Here is an 18,891-nt window from a genome sequence, read left to right as displayed (position 1 = left end):
ATGCTGATTCTGCTAGTCTGGGCACCATGGCCTGAAACCACTGGCCTGGACAGGCAGCTTTTGGAGGGCAGCAGCGTCTCGGTAACCACTCCCCTCCTGAGCCTGGCTCAGCACCCAGCTCACAGTCAAAGATTAGGGAAGGTTTGTTAACTGAGCTCTCCCACACTGCACAAACCTAACCATGTGAGCAGACTGAGTTTGTGACTATCGGGGTAAATGTAGGAAATATTGCTACGGAATGTTTGTTACACAGAAGCATCTCCTGAATATTAACACAGGAAGGGATTCAAGGTGGCAATCTGGGTGGAAAGAGAGAGGTTGGAGGGCTTGTGTTGAAGTTACATTTGCATAGAAAAGATGCTGATTTTACTTGGGCTTTGTTTTGGCGGGAGCTTTGGAGAAGGTTGATAGAAATCATTTAGAATCCCCCCCTCACCTCCCTTTCCCACCCCAACTGCACCTCCCAACACTGCTCTATGTTGCCAGTGACATCACACACGTGTGGAATCTGTGAGTCGGGTCAGCAGGTCTGACATCCCACTTGAAAGCGTCTCCCCAAAAGGATGACTTTAAGAGTCCAAGCAGCAAGGTGGAAGCGAATGAGGTCAGGGGTCTGTGCTCCTGGAGAATAGTGCCTGGCCTCCCTGCCAAGGTGTTCAACCCCTGTTCGGTTGGGCTCCGTCACTTCTTCTGTAAAATGAGTCTGGAGCAGATGACCCCTAAGTATTTTTCCACTTCGGATTCTGAGGTTTTCATTCAGCAGGCAGGGCATCTCCAATTTAGAGATGACTATTTGCTTATAATCAAACGATTTGGAGTTTGAAAGATACTTTTCTCCAAATAGGCAGTGTTATTTCTGGCCAGTCCACACAATAACTTGTTTATTGAGCTTGTAACTCTGTCAAGCTGAGCTCAGTGTTTTGCATGTTGTATTTCATTAAATGTGACGATCTCTCCTGGGAGGTAGGGAGTGTGAAGATTCCCACTTTACAGATGAGGAAACTGAGGGTCAGAGAAGTCAAAAAACTAAACAGTCCCAGAATCTCACAGATACCTAAGGGCCAGGGAGACCTGGGCTTGAAGCCAAGTCTTTTTGGCTGCTAAGCTGCTCTAAGTACATGTTCCATTGTCTCCATAAAAGTATATTTACCCACAATGCAACTGAAGTGTAGCTTTTAGTCTTTAGGCAGAAAGAAAGTAGCATTCTCTTTTGACACTTTTACTCTGAGAGGCAGAATGCATTATGGTTAAGTGTTCTGAGCCAGAGTTTCCAAGTTCAAAGCCCAGGTTTGTTACTGGTGGTTGGATGACCAGGTTACTTAATCTCTCACCCCTATAGTTTCTTCAGATATAAATGAGTAATAATAAAAGTGTCTGTCTCTGGAGCTATTGTAGTAAATGATTAATATATTTAAGTTGGACCATTGCAACTTAGATATTCTACCACATTTGATCTATCAAATATTTCGTGCCTAAATATTTAACCTTCTTAGAAGTGTCTAGCACCCAGCAACCACTATATTAGTGTTGACTATTATTGAAAATCACATTGAAAACTAGTATATACAAGAGGCGTAAGCAACAAGGTCCTTCAGGAGAGGTAAAGGACAGGTGAGCTACAATCCATGGGGTCTCAGAGTCGGACACAACTGAGTGACTGAACAAAAACAACTTACAGCATAGGAAACTGTATTCAGTATCCTGTGAAGAACAATAATGGAGAAGAATATGAAAAAGAATATATAGACATACAGCTGAAGCATTTTGCTATATAGCAGAAATTAACACAGCATTCTACATCAGTTATAATAACATAAATATAATAAAACTTAAAAAAAGGAAAGAGATTTGCATGGCGGGTTTGTAGTCTCTGGGATATAGTAGGTGCACAATGATTGCCAGTGAATTTATGAGTTAAATAGAAACAGGAATGTCCAGGAAGACATCCATGGTGGTCTGGGCTATGGATATGTTTGTGGGCAGCAGGTGGTATGGATCAGGACTCTTGAATTCCAGCAGGTTCCAGACTATCCTGGCATGATTCTGGTATATGGTGGGGAGGCTCTCAGCAGGAAGGACTGACCCCATGGATCCAGCCTGCCTTAAGCCATCTTAGTCCTCTGGCACTGAAGATGTAAAGAGCAAGCCTCAAGGTGGAGGGACTGTATGGAAGGTCAGGTCTTGTGGTTTACTTACGTTCTGCGTTTAATCCAGCTAAGAAATAATGAGAGAAGACAGGCAGGAGCAGCCTTCTTTCCAGCCCATTCTTCTACTGCTGGTTTTTAATTTTTTTCCTCTCTTAGACTACTGTAGAGGGCAGAAAACATAGAAATAAGGGTGGGTCTTTGGAAACAGAAAGACAGATGTTCTAAGTTAGAGGCAATCTAGCAGGGGGTAGTGTTTGCCCCAGTGTAGGAGGTAGACCACTGTGAACTGTGTGGGCAAACTTCTTTATTTCAGTAATTCTGTGTGTATTTTCATGTGTCACAAAGCCTTACAACTAATACATCAAGCTTTTTATTTCACAGATACTATTTTGGGATGAGGCTAAGTGGATTAAAATTTTAAGAGGTGGGGAAAGGTGATTTTAAAATGTAGTGAGGAAATAATAGCATGAGTGGAGATGGGATTTAATGAAAAATCAGGACCATGGTCCATGATGACTGAGGTTAGGGAACCACCAGTGAGGGATTGAGAGATACATGTGTTTTCCTGGCTCTGGCACTTAGTAGCTGTGTGAGAGTAGGTTAAGGTATTTAATCTCCCTAAGCCTCAGTTTCCTCATCTGTAAAACAGAAATAATAAGTCCTGCCTCAAAGATGATGTTTTAGGGGCAGGAGCATAGTCAGATGAGAAATGCCTATAGTAATTGACAGCCTGATACAAAGTCCAGATTCAGCAGATACTGTTTATGACTATTGCCATGATTATTCTTAGCCTGGTACACTGTAAGAGCTCTGTTAATTGCATTTTTTTAAACACAGCTTGTCAAGTCATTCTTTTACTGAGTAATTGTTTTTTGGACACTAGTGTGTTCTAAACCTGATACAGGTTGCCACAGCAAACTGAAAAGTGTGTTAGTCACTCAGTCGTGTCCGACTCTGTGACACCGTGTGGACTGTCGCCCTCCAGGCTCCTCTGTCCACGGGAGTCTCCAGGCAAGAATACCGGAGTGGGCAGCCATCCCCTTCTCCAGGGTATCTTCCTGACCCAGGGACTGAACCCAGGTCTCCTCCATTGCAGGCAAATTGAAATGAGCTGGGTAAAGACTCACTCTCACCCCTCAAGGTGCTCATGGCTCAAAGTTTGAGGGGAGGTAGGGTGACCAGCAAATAAGTTATTACCACGTAAAGCTGTAGATGCCCTGAGAGATATGGGCTCAAAATATCCTGGGAGCTAAGAGGAGGAAATCGGTCTAGAAGAACCCCAGTAAGCCCCAATGGTCTGGAACTGTACTGTCCAGTAGCCACATGTGAACTGAATTTTTCACTTTATTTCACTGTAGTTCATTTAAATTTAAAAGCTGAAAGAATATAACATGGTTTTCTGTTTAACAAACTTTTATTGTTTTGGCAGAACCACATTTCACTGTGCCCAAGGTGGGGAGGAATCACCAACTAAAGAGAAGAGGGAGGGTGCGTAGAATGTCATTCTGCTGGCATTGCAATGCTTTATATAAGCCAGAAATGCCATGGTGGTTACAATGCTGCTACCTTTTGAAACCAAGGTGTACCTTCAGCAGGAAAGAAATCTGTGGAACTTGAGTGTCCTATAAAACCCCTGAAATTAGCTCTACTAAGTAAATTGTCAAAAACTCAAAAATAAGCCTAGCTGTGTCATTATCTTATTGCAGATGAAAATGTACTTCTCTTTTGATGGATACCGGTGGCTTGCATTACAATAAGAAGGTATCCCTTTTTTTCTAGACTAGTTATTTTCCCAGTAAAAAATTGACCATGTTAATATTAAGCATATCAGAGAACCAGGACTACCATATTTCTGAAACTTTTCACTTCCCACTCTATGATCAGGCTCTGGGGGAGAGAACTAACTCCTTTTAAAATCCAGTGTTTCTTTCCATCAGAATCAAGTTTTAAATGTTACAGGTTAGGCATGTGAAATCCACTTAACTTAAAACCATTTAAGAGAAAGATCAAGTCCAATTTGTTAACACAAGATTTTTTATTCTTGAGTTGAAAAAAAATCCTTGAGTGAACCATGTCAGAAATTAAAAATTGAAAAGAACACTGGCAGCCTCCCCATGTGCCTAATTTGGCCTTGCTGAACAAATGACCAGATTGAAATGAGAATTACATACAGGATTTGCTTAACATCCTTATTTCTTCAACTCATTTCTCACTCCTGAAAAATTACCAAGTTGACATACAGGAGGGATCACATCTCTATCAACCACGGCGTCCTTGGACCAGGTAGAAATAAATAGAAAAATAGTGATTTTAGATTCCAGGTGTGAATGAACTTCTGCAGCAGAAGTACTTTGTCATAGAAACCCTAGCTAATGAATTTAGGATCAGGAAGAACAATAATGCCCAGTTTGTTGACTAATTTATTAACAGGCTATTTTTGCTCATGCCCTGCATTGCAGATAATAGTAATAAAAATCTTAGGTGAGACAAGATGGCTTCTCTGCAGTGCCTTCATTGTTTTTTAAGGCCTTTCATTGCCCATCAGCTTCTCTGTCTTTAAGGAAATGGAAGAGACAGCAGAGAGGGCACCAGACAAAGAATTAAGAGACCAAGTTTCAAATCCAGGCTCAGCCAGTCATTGACTGTCAAGGGCACCATCTGTACAGCAAAGGTCTGGACCAGATGACCTTTGAGCCCATCTCAACTGTGGCTCTTCCATCCTAATGTGATGCAGAAAAGGAAGCCACAAAGTTGCCTCGGATAAGGGGTTCATGCCAATGGGGGAAGACTATCTAGATGAATATACATCCCCTGTCTCCACCGGTATTGGACTTGAACTGACAGTTGTCCCACTGTGAGCTGGGTGATACAGTCAGTACTCAGGCTGTAGGTGTCACAGGACTCAGGTTCAAATCACCCCTCGACCACTTACCAGCTGCATGTTATATCAATTCCTTGAGCTTCAATTTCGTTATCTGTGAAATGGGCAAATAATGTACACACTCCATAAAATCTATGCCTGGCACACATTAAGGGCTTAATAAAAGTTAGCCACGATCACCGTTGTTGTAATGACAAAATGATCTGAGACCCAAGAGGAAGTGAGACACGTTTCTTGAGTGCCTCCTGTGTGTTTGATATCCCCAGGTTCCTGCCTCTTTTATACCGGCTACACCCTGCAAGTTTGGTTTGATCACCCCTCTCCCCATAAACGGCTGAGAGCATGTGCTTGATTCCATAATCAGCTGCCCCAACTCTGAGCCCTGTCAGTGTGGGCAAAATTCCCAACACCTTTTGGCCTCAATTTTTTCATCTATTAAATGGGAATGATAACAGAACCCACCTCTGGATTTATTGTAAAGGGTAAGTAAGGTAATGCATACTCGGTGGCTCAGTACTGGCCACTGAGTCAGTACTTTATAAAAATGTTAGCTTTTATTCTAGCTGAGGAAAGTAAAGCTCAGAGAGGTGAATTCATTGGTTCAAGGTCATCTGCTTATGAGTAGCAGTGCAGGGCTTTGAACCCTGATGGAGCTGAATCTCTCAGGGACTCAGGAGAGGGAGATAGCTCCTTTACCCCGTTGCTAAGCTGCCCTGGCTTGGCTGCCAATCTCAGGCTGCCTGGCTGTAGGCTCTGAGTTCAATCAGAAGGCTCACCAGGAGCAGTTTGCTGGGGGCTGCCTGGGACTCAGGGAAGGAAGTGAGTCTGGACACTCCTTCTCATTTGCAGCAGTTGAGAGAACAGAGTAGGGCCACCACGCTAATTGTCACCTTCCAGACCCCTCTCCTCACTCCCTCTTACAGAAGGCTATTTTCAAAAGAGAGTTTCCCTTCTTTGTTCCAGCACAAACAGCATATCTCCTGATCGATATGACATCTCATCCTCTAAAACATTCATAATGTCTGCTTCCTAGGATTCCAGTGGTCACGTGCCACGTGCAGCTCACATCGCCTTCCCTCGTAGTTGGTGGTCTTAGGGACCAGCGCCCTCTTGAACAGGACTGCTGGTTGCTGTTCCTTAAAGAGAGCTGAATACTGTTTGGGTTGTCAACCCTGAATGATAATCTTCGGGGGGCGGTGGGGAGAAAGATGCGTTGAGGTGTATGTGTAAGGATTGTGGGGGTGTGTTTTGCTATCACAAAAGCTCTTAAAATCCGAGACCGTGATTTGTTTGCAGAGTAAAACCTACCGATATTATCATTCTCTAAAGGTATTTTGATCACATGGGTCCTTTCTTGGAGAAAGAAAGGCTTTTATTTTAGTTCTTTCCCGGGAAAAATAACAGCAGGAACGGAGTAGTCTGGGGTGGGAAATGATGCTCTGTGTGTTGAATGGCTCCAGGTGTGTGTTTTATCGGCCCAAGGATAAGCTGGCTCGTTGGACAATGGGAAGCTCCAGCAGCACCACCTCTCCTCCAGTGCATTCCTGGGGGCCCCTCACGAGAAACAGAAAGTGGCCGTGAGTGTGTGTGTCTGTCTTACATATCATCCGCCCAGTGATGCTGGGAGCCCGGGGCCTTCTTAGAGGTCACCGGAGCACAGCAGACACCACGCACCCACACTGGTAACAGTTGCCACCGGCAGTGCAGTGGGTGCGTGGGGACGATGGGAGTGGAACCGATGCCAGCGTGGGGGCCCCGTGTACCCTGAAGTGGCAAGGAGCCCCATTTGTTTCCTCTAAACACAGGAACTGATTAATCTCATACCACTTCCCACTCGCTGTACCATTCCATTCCAAGCCTGTCACAAGAATAGATTAATGCGCTGGTCCCTCCGTGTGGATTCTTCTTGCATCAGGAACATACTGCTCTCTGGTCCCAGGGCTGCCTCATGTAACTGGCTCCTTGTCCTCATGGCAGACATGCAGGAGGGGCCAGAAATCCTTCCTCCTTTTGCGAGGGACTAGAATTAGAAAGGCAGAGACAAAGCGTGTGCAGGGAACCACTGAGGCACCATGGCTGGAGGATGAGAAAGTGCAGGTAGAGGGATCGAGGCCGGTCCATTTCTCCCAAGCCCCTCTCACTACCCGTGGTCCTGCCAGGATTCTGATATGGTTATCTACAGCTCATCTTTTCTCTTCCATGTAATTCCTGGGCTGTAAACTTTGCGACCATTTTGGAACCTGTGGGCCGGAAGTTGGACACAGGCAAGTAAGTTTTCAGAGCGTTCTTGGGAGATAGGTGCACAAATCCCATTAGTAGTAAAGAGATTTGTGGGCGTAACTTCCCTGCAGTGCTTTGAAAGTTTATTACGTTCAGTGTATCGCAGTATAGTAGGGCGAAAATAAAAGAAATCACTTCACCATGGCCGTTTGAAAGGGATTAAAAAAAAAACTCCTTTAAGATTTAATTTTTTTAAACTCCTTTAAGACTTTAGGCATTTCCAAGAATGTTCTCTCTCATGGTTTTGTTTGCGGCTCTTCTTTTAGGCACAAGGTCATTTTGGCACTAACAGCCCTCCTCAAAAGGATAATTAATACATTGCAGCAACCCCTCCCTTCAAGTAGGAAGACATGCTGTCGTCTACCGCGTCCCCAAAGGATGATAAGCAAACCGACCCTGGAAAAAGTCACCAAACATATTGATGGTTGGGCAGTCAGACTGTAAATTGAAGTTGCCACACAGATTTATTTTCTCCAGACAATGGCCATTCCTTTAAGTTAAATAGCACACTGTTTTTTTTATATTTATAGAAGACTAATCACTGCTTACAAAAGGAGGCGTCTGTTCCCGAGTGAGCCTTGACAATATTTAGGAAGAGATTCTGTAGCCCACCTGACTTATTCGGTCTTGGCAAAGCCGTGGTTCATTTAAAGAACTCGGAGGGCCCAATGGCCTCCAGTGAGGAGTTGGTGGAGGGAGTCACTGGCTGGAGGGCATGGTGGTCAACTCTGCAGATACACGTGTCCCAGTCAGAATTGCAGGCTTCCCATTTACTGCCTCTGGATCTTGGGCAAGTCACTTACCACATTTTTGACCAGAGATGTAATTACCCAAGTGTTATTGACCAGAGACATTTCAGTATTCACTTACAAAACAAATCGCTGGCAATAGGCCTTAGTTTCTTCAAAAATTCCCTGGTCAATAATGAGTTAATCTTCCAAAGCCTCAATTTCCTCAGCAAAAATCATAGAGTATATGAGCATCTCACAGGGTCAGAATGAGGTAAATGAGCCTTCATGCACTTTAGAACCCTCCATTGTCATCCCATCTCACCTAAATACATGGCAGACAACCTCCAAGGGCACCCACTCCCTATCACCAACCCCTCCAGCACGCCACACTCTCCTTTCCCCCTAACTTCACTTCAACCTGGAATGTTCTTCCCACGATATCATCATAAATTGCTTCTTTCCTTCCTTCCTTCCTTCCTTCCTTCCTTCAAGGCTTGGCTCAAATGTTACCTATGACGGACATCATTTTTATTCATTTATTTTCTTTTACTGGAGGACAATTACTTTACAGTATTATAATGGTTTCTGCCATACATCAACATGAATTGGCCATAGGTATACATATGTCCCCTCCCTCTTAAACTCTCCTCCCACCTCCCTCCCCATCCCACTACAGACGTTGTTTTCGATTGGTCTATATTTAAACAGGATCTTCCCTATAGCTCAGACGGTAAAGAATCTGCCTGCAGTACAGAAGACCTGGGTTTGATCCCTGGATCAGAAAGATCTGGAGAAGGGCATGAAAATCCACTCCAGTATTCTTGCCTGGAGAATCCCATTGACAGAGGACCCTGGCAAGCCACAGTCCATGGGGTCACAGAGAGTCGGACACGACTGAGCAACTAAAACTACTACTAAACTACTACATTTCAGTGAAGGTGAAAGTCGCTCAGTCGTGTCTGACTCTGTATAGTCCATGGAATTCTCCAGTCCAGAATACTGGAGTGGGTAGCCCTTCCCTGCTCCAGGGAATCTTCCCAACCCAGGGATCGAACCCAGGTCTCCCACTGTATTTAAACAAGCCAAAAAAAAAAATGTTCAATTCGCCATCCCCCATGTCCTGGCATTTCCTAGCCCTAGACCCTACTTTTCACTTATGTCTTTAGTTGCTGTTTCCCACTAAAATGTAAGTTCCATGAGAGCAAGGGATTTGTCTTTATTCCTGACACCTAGGAATACATACCTAACACACTCTAGGTACTCAATAAATATATGCTGAATGATAAATGATGAATAAATAATGCAAACACTGTAATTAGCCCAACACCTGGCTCCATGCCAAAATAAATGTTAATTGTCACCATCATCATTGAGCGGGCTCATTTGCATGTGTTAATTTTCACTACTGCTTGCAAAAGTGCCTTTGCAGATTGCCTGTGCAAGTTCCAGGTTAGCATTGGTGCACTAGAGCTCAGAGTATTCCACTGGGATTCTTTCTCTCCTCTGGACAAGGGCCCTTTCCAAATTGGGTACATTTCCCACAGGAGCCCTGGCAGTGTTGGCTTGATCTGCTGATGTCAGGGTGGGGAGACCCAGCCCTGACCTTCCCCATCAGCCTGCCTGGGCTCCAAAGGAGCTTTGCCGTCATCTCTAAGGCCCTTGCGAATCTGCTCGCAGGCTGAGCCACACACAAGACCCGGAGAGCTCGACTCCCTGGCCCCCTCCCTAAGCTCTGCTTGGCCTGAAGGCTTCCATTTTCAAAGGGAAAGCCCAGTCTCTTCCTCCAGTTATGTATTGACAAAGCTGATCTTTAAAGATAGCCCCGGTTCCTGGGGACCTGCTCGGCAAACACAGAACCCCCGTGGCCCCCGTGTTTGCCCTCTTTGACAAGCAGGGGCTGAGCAGCTCTCTGGGAAGTGTTGCTGACATATTGATTGGCCCTCTTGTCAACTTGATCCTCTGCCAGCCAGTGAGCATGGAAGGTTCTAAGTGGCACCCAGCAGGGCCCACACATAGCCTAATTACTATTTCAGACAACCCCCGTTCCAAGCTGCCACTTTTCCAGGCCTCCAGTCTCCTGCCCTTGCTGTTGCTAGAGAATTCTTTTACCTGCCACCAGCCCCTGTACCTTCCCTTTGCTTTGGTTCCCCCTGAGTATTTCAGTCAGAGCATATCTGGCACAAACACAGGCAAGTTCAATGAGAAAACAGTACCCTCACTCCAGGTAGGTCTGTTCATTATTCCTGCTGAAATCTGGGGTCTGTGTGTGGTCTGTTGGACCTGCCTTGGTGCCTTTTTAGTACTTGATGAAAGTTTTCTCCAATTAGCCAGAGACACTTTCAGAGTCTGTTTGCCTATTGTGTTTTTAGTGGCTGGTTTCCCAGCTGCCACTTGCATTACATGAACTTCCACTTGGAGGCTTTTCCTCTTCTGTCCCTCCTGCCCTGTGGAGCCCCCTGGTTCCATCCCAGGGTCTCTCTGGAGTGGAGCCTGTCAAATCATGATAAATTGTGCATTTTGGCTGTCGGTGGGGGGTGAATAACATTAGGGAGAGGGTCTCCCAAACTCATTTCACTCCTGACCCTCAGATGGCCTGAACAGGACCTTGTGGGATGAGCTGCTGGAGCATTTGTGGCTAGCAAAGGAGGGGACCACCCCCACTGCATCCAGATGTCTTTGGGAAGAAAATAATGAGGCCAGTGTTCACCTAAAATCTTTAGATGAAAAAGCAATAGGCTTCTTCCCTGAGGCTTCTTGGCTTTCTAAGTCTGATTCTGTGAGCAGATCAGAATTGGAGATATCATCACTTAATATTTAAAGAGCTACTTGTTGTTCATAGAGAAAAAAATGTAGTGGCCCTAAATATGTGCTAACTCTTCCCAGCTGGTTTTTAGAAAGGATCCTGACCCTGTAAGTAAATAACTCTAGGACTGCACAGACACCTAAGGTATAAAAGTACAATTTCTCACATCCTGTATACTTAAATGTATCAGTCAAGATCGGCTCAAGCATGCTGCTATAACAAAGAGCCCCAGACTCTCCATTGCTTGTAACAGTAATGGTTCCCTTCTGCACTCATTCTGTATTCTATCACTGATCAGTCATGGCCCCAGGCCATGCTGTCTTCACTCCAGACCCAAGCTGATCATGTGGCAGAGGGAAAAGGTGTACAGCGTGTGTGATGAAATCAACAAGGTGAGGATCTGTAAACCAGCCCCTGCCCCAGGAAAAGGATGCTAACTATATATTGAGCCAGCCAAAATGGTCGTTTGACTTTTCCCATAAAATGTTATGAACTTTTTGGCCAGCCCAATAAAATGGCACTTCATAGACCATAGGGAGATTAATCATGAGTTATGAGACCAGGTTGGCTGAGATCCTGTTGCAAACCAGAATTTGTAATGAAATCACTGTGAAGTATGAAGCAGCCAACCACCTCATGTTGTAATCCTCCTGGGATTCCAAAAGCCCCTTCTGATCATACTTAATAGTCAACAGCTTCCTTGTCCGTGAATGGGCACGATGATAGCACCTGCCTCGAATGTAAGCAGTGAGCCTTGACATAATATCTGTAGAATGTCTGCCACAGGGCTGCCTATAGCAGGGATCCAAGGACTGGCAGCAGGTATTAATATCCTAATCATCAAAACGCATCTCTTCGCAGACCCGTCTGTATTACTGCCAGCACTGTTTCATTCCATCCTTTACACATTTATATTATGTATTTTTTATTTATCAGAGTACCATATCCTACAATCCAACCCTTCACATCTGCCCCCATGTGTCATTACCAAATTTAGTGAACACTTATGGAGCACGTTCTATATTCAAGACATTCTGCTAAGTCTTCAGGGGGTGGCAGATGCTGAATCTCCCTCTGGCCCTAAGCAGCCATTATCCTATGTGTACAGGGAAACCTTTACAAAAGGTAAAGAGAGAGACTGACTGAGAGACTGATTTCTCAGCCCATCAAGCCAATCAGTAGCAGAATAAGAAACAGAATTCTCATTAGTCAGGAAACTCATTTACTTCACAGCTCCCCTGAGTCTTTATCCTAAGGACACTTTCGTCCATCCCCACAGTCCAGAAAGAGAGTCTCATTTTCCTACTCAAGTAAGAGAGAAGGAATAGCTGACCAAGAAAAAAAAAAATGGAAGCAAAAGTCTGTTTCAAACTTTCCCACCGCCCCCCAAAAGAAAAAAACAAGAGAACGTGGTTCTACATCTGATATAGTTCTCATTTCCTTACTTAACATTCAATTCAACAACGGAACATAGGCCCAAACTTGAGTTTCATTTTGCAACTTGAGTTGCATGGCTTCTAATGGGAGGACAGAGCCTGTGCACCATTGATTTGGCTCTTGTCCTTTTCCAATCTTCCTCTCACTTTATTTTTCCTTTCACTTCTGGGAGTTCTCTGAGAAGTTAACTTGTATACTCTAACCCGAACCCTTCTCATCCCACCTGGGGTTTTCTTTCTTTCAGAATTCTTTTTTGTTTTAATAAAGAGATGCTATGGAACCCAAAATAAAAAGCAGGGGGGGGGTGCAGGCATCTTTTCAAACAGAGGCCACTGTTTCCTGGATGTTTTCTCTTTATCCAGTAAGATTGGGGTATTGCTTGCTTGCTGATCTTCTAAAGCTGATGGCTACAATATGTTCTGCACCTTGAAATGGCAAGTTTGAGTACCAGGAGAGGGGACAGGGACTTCCCTGGTGGCTCACTGGTAAAGAATCTGCCTGCCAATGCCAGGGACCCAGGTTCCATCACTGGGTCGGGAAGATCCCCTGGAGAAGGAAATGGCAACCCTCTCCAGTATTCTTGCCAGGGAAATCCCATGGACAAAGAGCCTGAAGGGCTACAGTCCATGGGGTCTCAAAGAGTCAGACATGACCGAGCGACTAAACAGCAGCAACCTCAAGAGGGGAGCAGTTTTGACAAGAGTTTTCATATTGAGAAGGCACCTGGGGAGGTTGTTTATCCTCTTTTGACTGATGAACCCTCCACTTCCTTCTCTAAATGTGAAAAGGCAAAATCGTGTAAGGCCTGGGCCCCAGCTAGACCTGCAATATCTGTTTGTGTCTCTCTTAAAACACAGAGGCCCTCCTTGCATCTCCCATGTAGCAGCAAGCTGGCTTGAGGCGAGCCCTGATAACCAATTGTAACTTTTAAAAAAATCATTTAAAAATAGTTAATTCCTTGGCTCCCTTCACCTGGTAATTACAAATCAGATGCTATCGTTATCTTGAAGCTGCCACAATTAGTTCTCATGTCCTGACCTCTGTACGCTGAAAATATGTCATTATTTGAGGCAGTTGGATCTGGTCTCTTCGAGTAAGTGACCTACATAGAATAGATAAACTGCAGGAGAAAATTAGGTGTTACCCAGACGGAAAAGTGTACAGTGAATGTCACTTATTAGCATGAATCATCTCGAAGAGTTGCAACAGTGGGCTGTGCACTTCAGAGGAATATAGAGAAAGAAAACTTGGTTATGAGGTAGGGGCGTGCATGAGAAAAAAGCGGACATGCCCCCAAGGACACCTTGCCACCTTCATCCATGGCCATCAATCTGAGCTGTAAAGTTTGAAGATAGGTTTTCTAACCTTAAAACAATGCAGCCTGCCTGACTTTAGGTGGTGGTAAGCAAGCAGAATTAATTGCTGTGTGAACAATTTCCTAAGCATTGTTAATTGCGTTTCCTGTGGTTAATTGTTTCTCCCATCCCCACATCATACTAGGAACCTTTTGCTGTCAACAGCCCTTTCTCTCCCACGGTGCTGGAAACATAGCAACGGCATCAACCTGTGTCCGGTGGAAATGCCAGACAGACACGGGTGGTTATTGTCTGGGTGAGAACTATGCAGGGAAGGGAGCTCCTTGTGTTTTTGCAAAGGAAGCATTTCTTAGATCCGGACTTCGAAAGGATGCAGGTGTGTGGGACTTGCCTTTCGTGCGCCTCAGTAAAAAGAGCTGTAAGAAGAGCTTACTGAGAACCATCAGATGTAGGTGGGCATTGAGTTTGCTCAATGACCTGGGACGTGGGGAGTTGGCACCAACAGAACAACAAGGACGACAAGAAGGAAGTGTGTATCTGGAGACTTGAGGCATGCCTAGGAGTGAGGCAAGAGTTTTGCAGGCGTGCTTGTTTGCTTGGCAAAGAAGAGGCAGTGTTCCAAACTCTGTCTCATTCTGTACTCTGGGGAGGTGTGGAAGGCAAGTGGGAGGGATTTTAGAGAGAAAGACGGAATTGTCATCGTACTTTTTCTAGAGAAGGACCCCATTCCACTGCTACCCCCTGGCTTTTTCCACCATAGGCAGAAAGGTACTCAGTGATCAGGAGGAGGGCTGGGAGGGAAAACTATCTTTAAAGTTTGAAATAGTCTGGGAGGTGGGCTTTTCCCGTGGGCCAGTACTACTGCCAACCAGGAGACACGGCTTCAATGGCTGGGTTGGGAAGATCCCCTGGAGAAGGAAACGGCAATCCGCTCCAGTACACTTGCCTTAAGCATCCCATGGGCTACAGTCCTGGGGTAAAAAAAGAGTTGGACATGACTTAGTGACTAAACAACAGCAACAAGGAATACTGCAGCTAGTGGGGGCTACCTGGGTATTTCAGCACAGCTGTAGTCCCAGCTGAACCAGACCAAAAGCCTGGTCCTACTTGGGGAGCCTCAATTTAAAACAGGCTTAGATTTTGAGCAGTTTGGGGGAAAACTATCCTTGTCAATGCCCCTGGACCACCAGTCTATAAACAACTCTGTCCAGAGAGGAGGAAAGGCCCAGAGGGATAGAGAATACCCTTCACAGTGAGTCCAAAGGGGCATGTTCCCCTTTGCGGGGGCACTTTTGGAAGGTCTGAGCTGTGTTTTCTCCCTTCTCCTCTGCCCAACCATCAGGGATGCTGTCCCACTGTCAGCAAGGCTGTTTCCTTTCCACTGGAGGAGGAAACCCAGCCCACCCAGACCTACTTGCTTTCTGTATTTAGCTAATCCCTGTGGCCTGGGGCAAGCCATTTTTGAACTGCAGCTTCCTTCAGAGGCAGCCGCTTGGAAAAAGCACCTGGCCTTCCCCCTTGACATTTGCATTGCTGAATTATCTATTCATATTTTCATTACTTTGTCTCTCCTGCAGCAATGCATCTGCTCGGACTCAATTGGCAACTCCAGCCGGCAGATGGACACACCTTTAACAATGGGATAAGGACCGGCTTACCAGGAAGCGATGATGTGGCAACAATGCCATCTGGAGGCAAAGGTGAGGTTACAGTTGCGGCTTGCCCTCTTGAGGTCACAGGAAAAGTCAGAGCTCCCCCGCCCCCTGGTTCAGGTTTTCTGATCCAAATCTTGGAAGGTATGCAAAAAAGGAGAAAAGGGGAGGAAAAAGAACTGCCCTTTCCAGGTGCCCCTGTTCCAAGCTGTCTGCTGTCCCTGTCTGTGAGCTGGGTTTGGCTGGAGCCGCTGGGAGCTGGCAAGGTGCCGGCTCGGAGCTATGTGCATACCTAAGCTATCTGCAGCAACTGGCACGCTCTGCAGCTACTTGAAAGCATCTCAAGGCCGGGGCGGCAGCAGCAAACAGCAGCAGCTGGGGCAGCAGCAGCAGCACCAGCAGGAGGAAGTCCTGCCTGATGGGGAAAGCTGAGACCAGCAGGCGGCACATGCCACTAGACGGGAGCCTCTCCCGAGGGGAGAGATACAGCTTCCCCTGGGAGGAAGCGCCGCCTGGCAAGGCATGAAAGGGAAGGACCCGGAGCGGTTCCACTTCGGGAGAGAAGAGAAAGGAATTTTGACAACTTGGGAACAAAGCTTCTCTTGGCAGAACATCGAAGGGGGACAATAGGAATGTTTATGAAAGCAATCAGGCAACTGTATTTTTGCAGGAAAAAAAAATAGGTGCTAACAAGGTGCTAAGAAGGAGGAGAGAAAACAAAACGGTGGGGAAGTGGGACTGTGGGGCAATTAAAGGACAACAATGGCTCAGCGGGAAAGAATCTCCCTGCAGTGCAGGAGCCGGAAGAGGTAGAAAGTGTGGGTTCGATCCCTGGGTCTGGAAGATTCCCTGGAAGATGGTATGACAGCCCACTCCAGTATTCTTGCCTGGAGAATCCCATGGACAGAGGAGCCTGGCAGACTACAGCCCATAGGGTCCCAAAAGGTCAGCCACGACTCAAGTGACTTAGCATGTATGCAGGGCAGCCAATGGCACTATGAGGTGGGTCCGCATGTGGGTGAGGGGAGAAGGATGCTTGATTCAGGGCAGAAATCAGGAAGGGAAGAGGTTGTCTGGAAGGGTTATCCAAACACAGGATTTATCACTCTGCCTCTCAGCTCACAAGGCAGTTCACTCCACATTTTAAAAATACCCTGGAGAGATACCTCAGTGATGGGAAGGGAAACATTTATTGGGCACCTACTGTGTGCTAGGTTTAATGCAGCATGACTTCAATAACTCTAAAGGGATAAAATTTATCTCAGAGAAACAGACCCAGGATGTTTTAGAAATTTACCCCAGGACTTCCCTGGCAGTCCAGTGGTTAGAAGTCCACGCTTCCACTGCAGGGGGCACGGGTCTGATCCCTGGTTGGAGAAATTGAGATCCCGCATGCTGCATGGTGCAGCAAAAAAAGAGAGAGAGAAAATAAAACAAGAAATTTACCCCACATCAAACAAGTAGGCAGGTACAAATTTGAACTCAGGTCTCTGCCATGTACATCTTTAGGGGAGTTGTTGGGGTTTTCTGAGATGAGGCATTTTCTGCAAAGAAGATTCCAGATTCTAGACTAATGTATACCTCACATAGAGATATACATTGGTCATCTCTGAGATGCTAATGTTGCTTCAATTACTGTCTCTGAAGCTGTCCTAGTGCTTCAAGTGTGACTTTTTCATCTTTTGATCCAGGCTTGAAGAATCACTCTCCTCATCTATCCTAATCAAAACACTGAATTACCTCTAAGTAAGCATGAAAAAGTTTTATCTGAGGATGAAAGTATGTACTTTCCATTATCAGGTGACTAAAACCAGACCTGAAAATGAACAGTATATTTTGTCTTCACTGACGCAAAATCCAGGAGCTAAATTTCTTGGCCCCAGATTTATAGTCTGCTCTCCTCTAGGAGTTGACACCACCCGTAAATGTAACTTGAGTTCCATTTAGTGCAGTGCTTCTCAGCTGCAGTGTCTTTGCCCCCTAGGGATATATCTGACAAAAGTCTGGAGACTTTTTTGATTGTCACTTTTAAAAGAGATGAAACTGGCATCTAGTAGGTAGAGGCCGTTACAGTTAAACAGCCTGCGGTGCAGAGGAACGCCTCCCACAATGAGTAATCTTTCTATCCAAAATGTCCATGACACTGCTTTTTGAGAAACACTGCTTTTGGGAGATTCTGTTAATGTCTGATCCACAAATGTCCTTTATTCTCCAAATCAGCACCCCTTCCTTTGAAAAGAGTGCAGAATATACATTAAAAAGTGAATATGCATATACTTTGCACAGGATATATTTTGTGTATGCATACGTACTGAGGTTATACACACTTTTAAAATAGCAGTTTTCATAAAAGGAAATCCCCAATAGGCATTAACTTCCATAGATTAAGGTCCGCCTCTTCTCCCAGTGTGGTTAAGCTTTGTTTCCAACCCCCACCAGACTTGAGCCTCCCACACCAGCAGGACAGAAGGTTCCCTGAAGAGAACAACTCCTAAGAGTATGATGTCTCTAAATGAACAAAGGAACATTTTTCACAGTGTCTCAGAAAAGACCAGAATTTTCCCCCTCAGATGCAACCTGCTTTTGAAAACATTGTGTGAGTCACATAACGTCACACACAAAAGAATATTTTCCAAGTGAGTTCTGAGACAGCAAAGGGGTTGCCAAATCATTGTCCAGTGGTTTTTTAAATAATTACTTATTTTTGGCTATGCTGGGCCTTGGTTGCTGCATGTGGGCTTTCTCTAGGTGCGGCGAGCAGGGGCGACTCTTCCTTAAGGTGCGCGGGCTTCCCATTGCTGCAGCTTCTCTCGCTGCAGAGGGCAGGCTCTAGGCACCCAGGCATCAGTAGCTGTGGCGCATGGGTTCTGTATTGTGGCTTGTGAGCCTTAGTTGCTCCACCGCATGTGGAATCTTCCCGGACCAGGAATGGAACCCCTATTTCCTGCATTGGCACACAGATTCTTATCTACTGGTACCAGGGAAGTCCCTGACCAGTGAATTTTGTCAAGAGAACTCTTATGATAAAGTCTGAGCATTTCAAGTTGCTTGAAGCTGAGATAAAACTCAGAACACCTTCTGAACACCAAAACAGTACTTTCCCTGGGACCAAAGAGATCACCTCTCTTCCTAAGTTGAAAAGTTTGGTTTTAAAGTCGACTCAGAAGGTTTACATTTTCACATACCTGCCTAACACTTTCGAAAGACAGTGACCCTGGGTTTGAATTTCTTTACTCAGTGGCCCACCTCCTCCGCACTCACCAATTCTATACATTTAGATAACCTGAATCAATTCCAATCGACTACTTCTCCAGTGTTTCAAAGAGACAATCAAGATATATTGGCAATAAGTTAATTAAATACCACCCCCTCTGTTTTTTTGTGCTATACGATAATCCTTCACTCCGATAATGTTTTCATCAAAATCCACCACACATTGCCAGGGAGGTTAATCTTATTAAGCAATTACTGGGTAAGTATCCAGCAGACACAAATTAAAATGTAAGCAAAACACAGGCATGTGAGTCCCATCTAAGATGGCACATTGATAGAGATTTCATTACCTGGTCTTCAGGAGTGTTTACATTGCTCAGATTTGGCGAGGAGTCTAATAGACAGGGCAGCCTACACAGTTGGATATGTTA

The 18,891-nt window shown here is 45.3% G+C and overlaps 1 protein-coding gene across 1 annotated transcript in view; it reads left to right on the top strand.

Moving 5' to 3' along the window:
- Nucleotides 1-18,891, top strand: part of TENM2 (teneurin transmembrane protein 2) — a 761,851-nt gene that overhangs the window by 499,638 nt on the left and 243,322 nt on the right. Inside the window, exon 5 of the mRNA XM_040239453.1 lies at nucleotides 15,173-15,295. Within this exon, the coding sequence (XP_040095387.1) occupies nucleotides 15,173-15,295 (123 nt within the window). The remainder of the gene's footprint in view (nucleotides 1-15,172; nucleotides 15,296-18,891) is intronic.

The sequence above is a fragment of the Oryx dammah genome, unplaced genomic scaffold (genome assembly GCF_014754425.2).
Source record: "Oryx dammah isolate SB20612 unplaced genomic scaffold, SCBI_Odam_1.1 HiC_scaffold_5, whole genome shotgun sequence".
NCBI classification, from domain to species: Eukaryota; Metazoa; Chordata; class Mammalia; order Artiodactyla; family Bovidae; genus Oryx; species Oryx dammah.
This window is presented reverse-complemented; position numbering and strand designations above follow the sequence as displayed.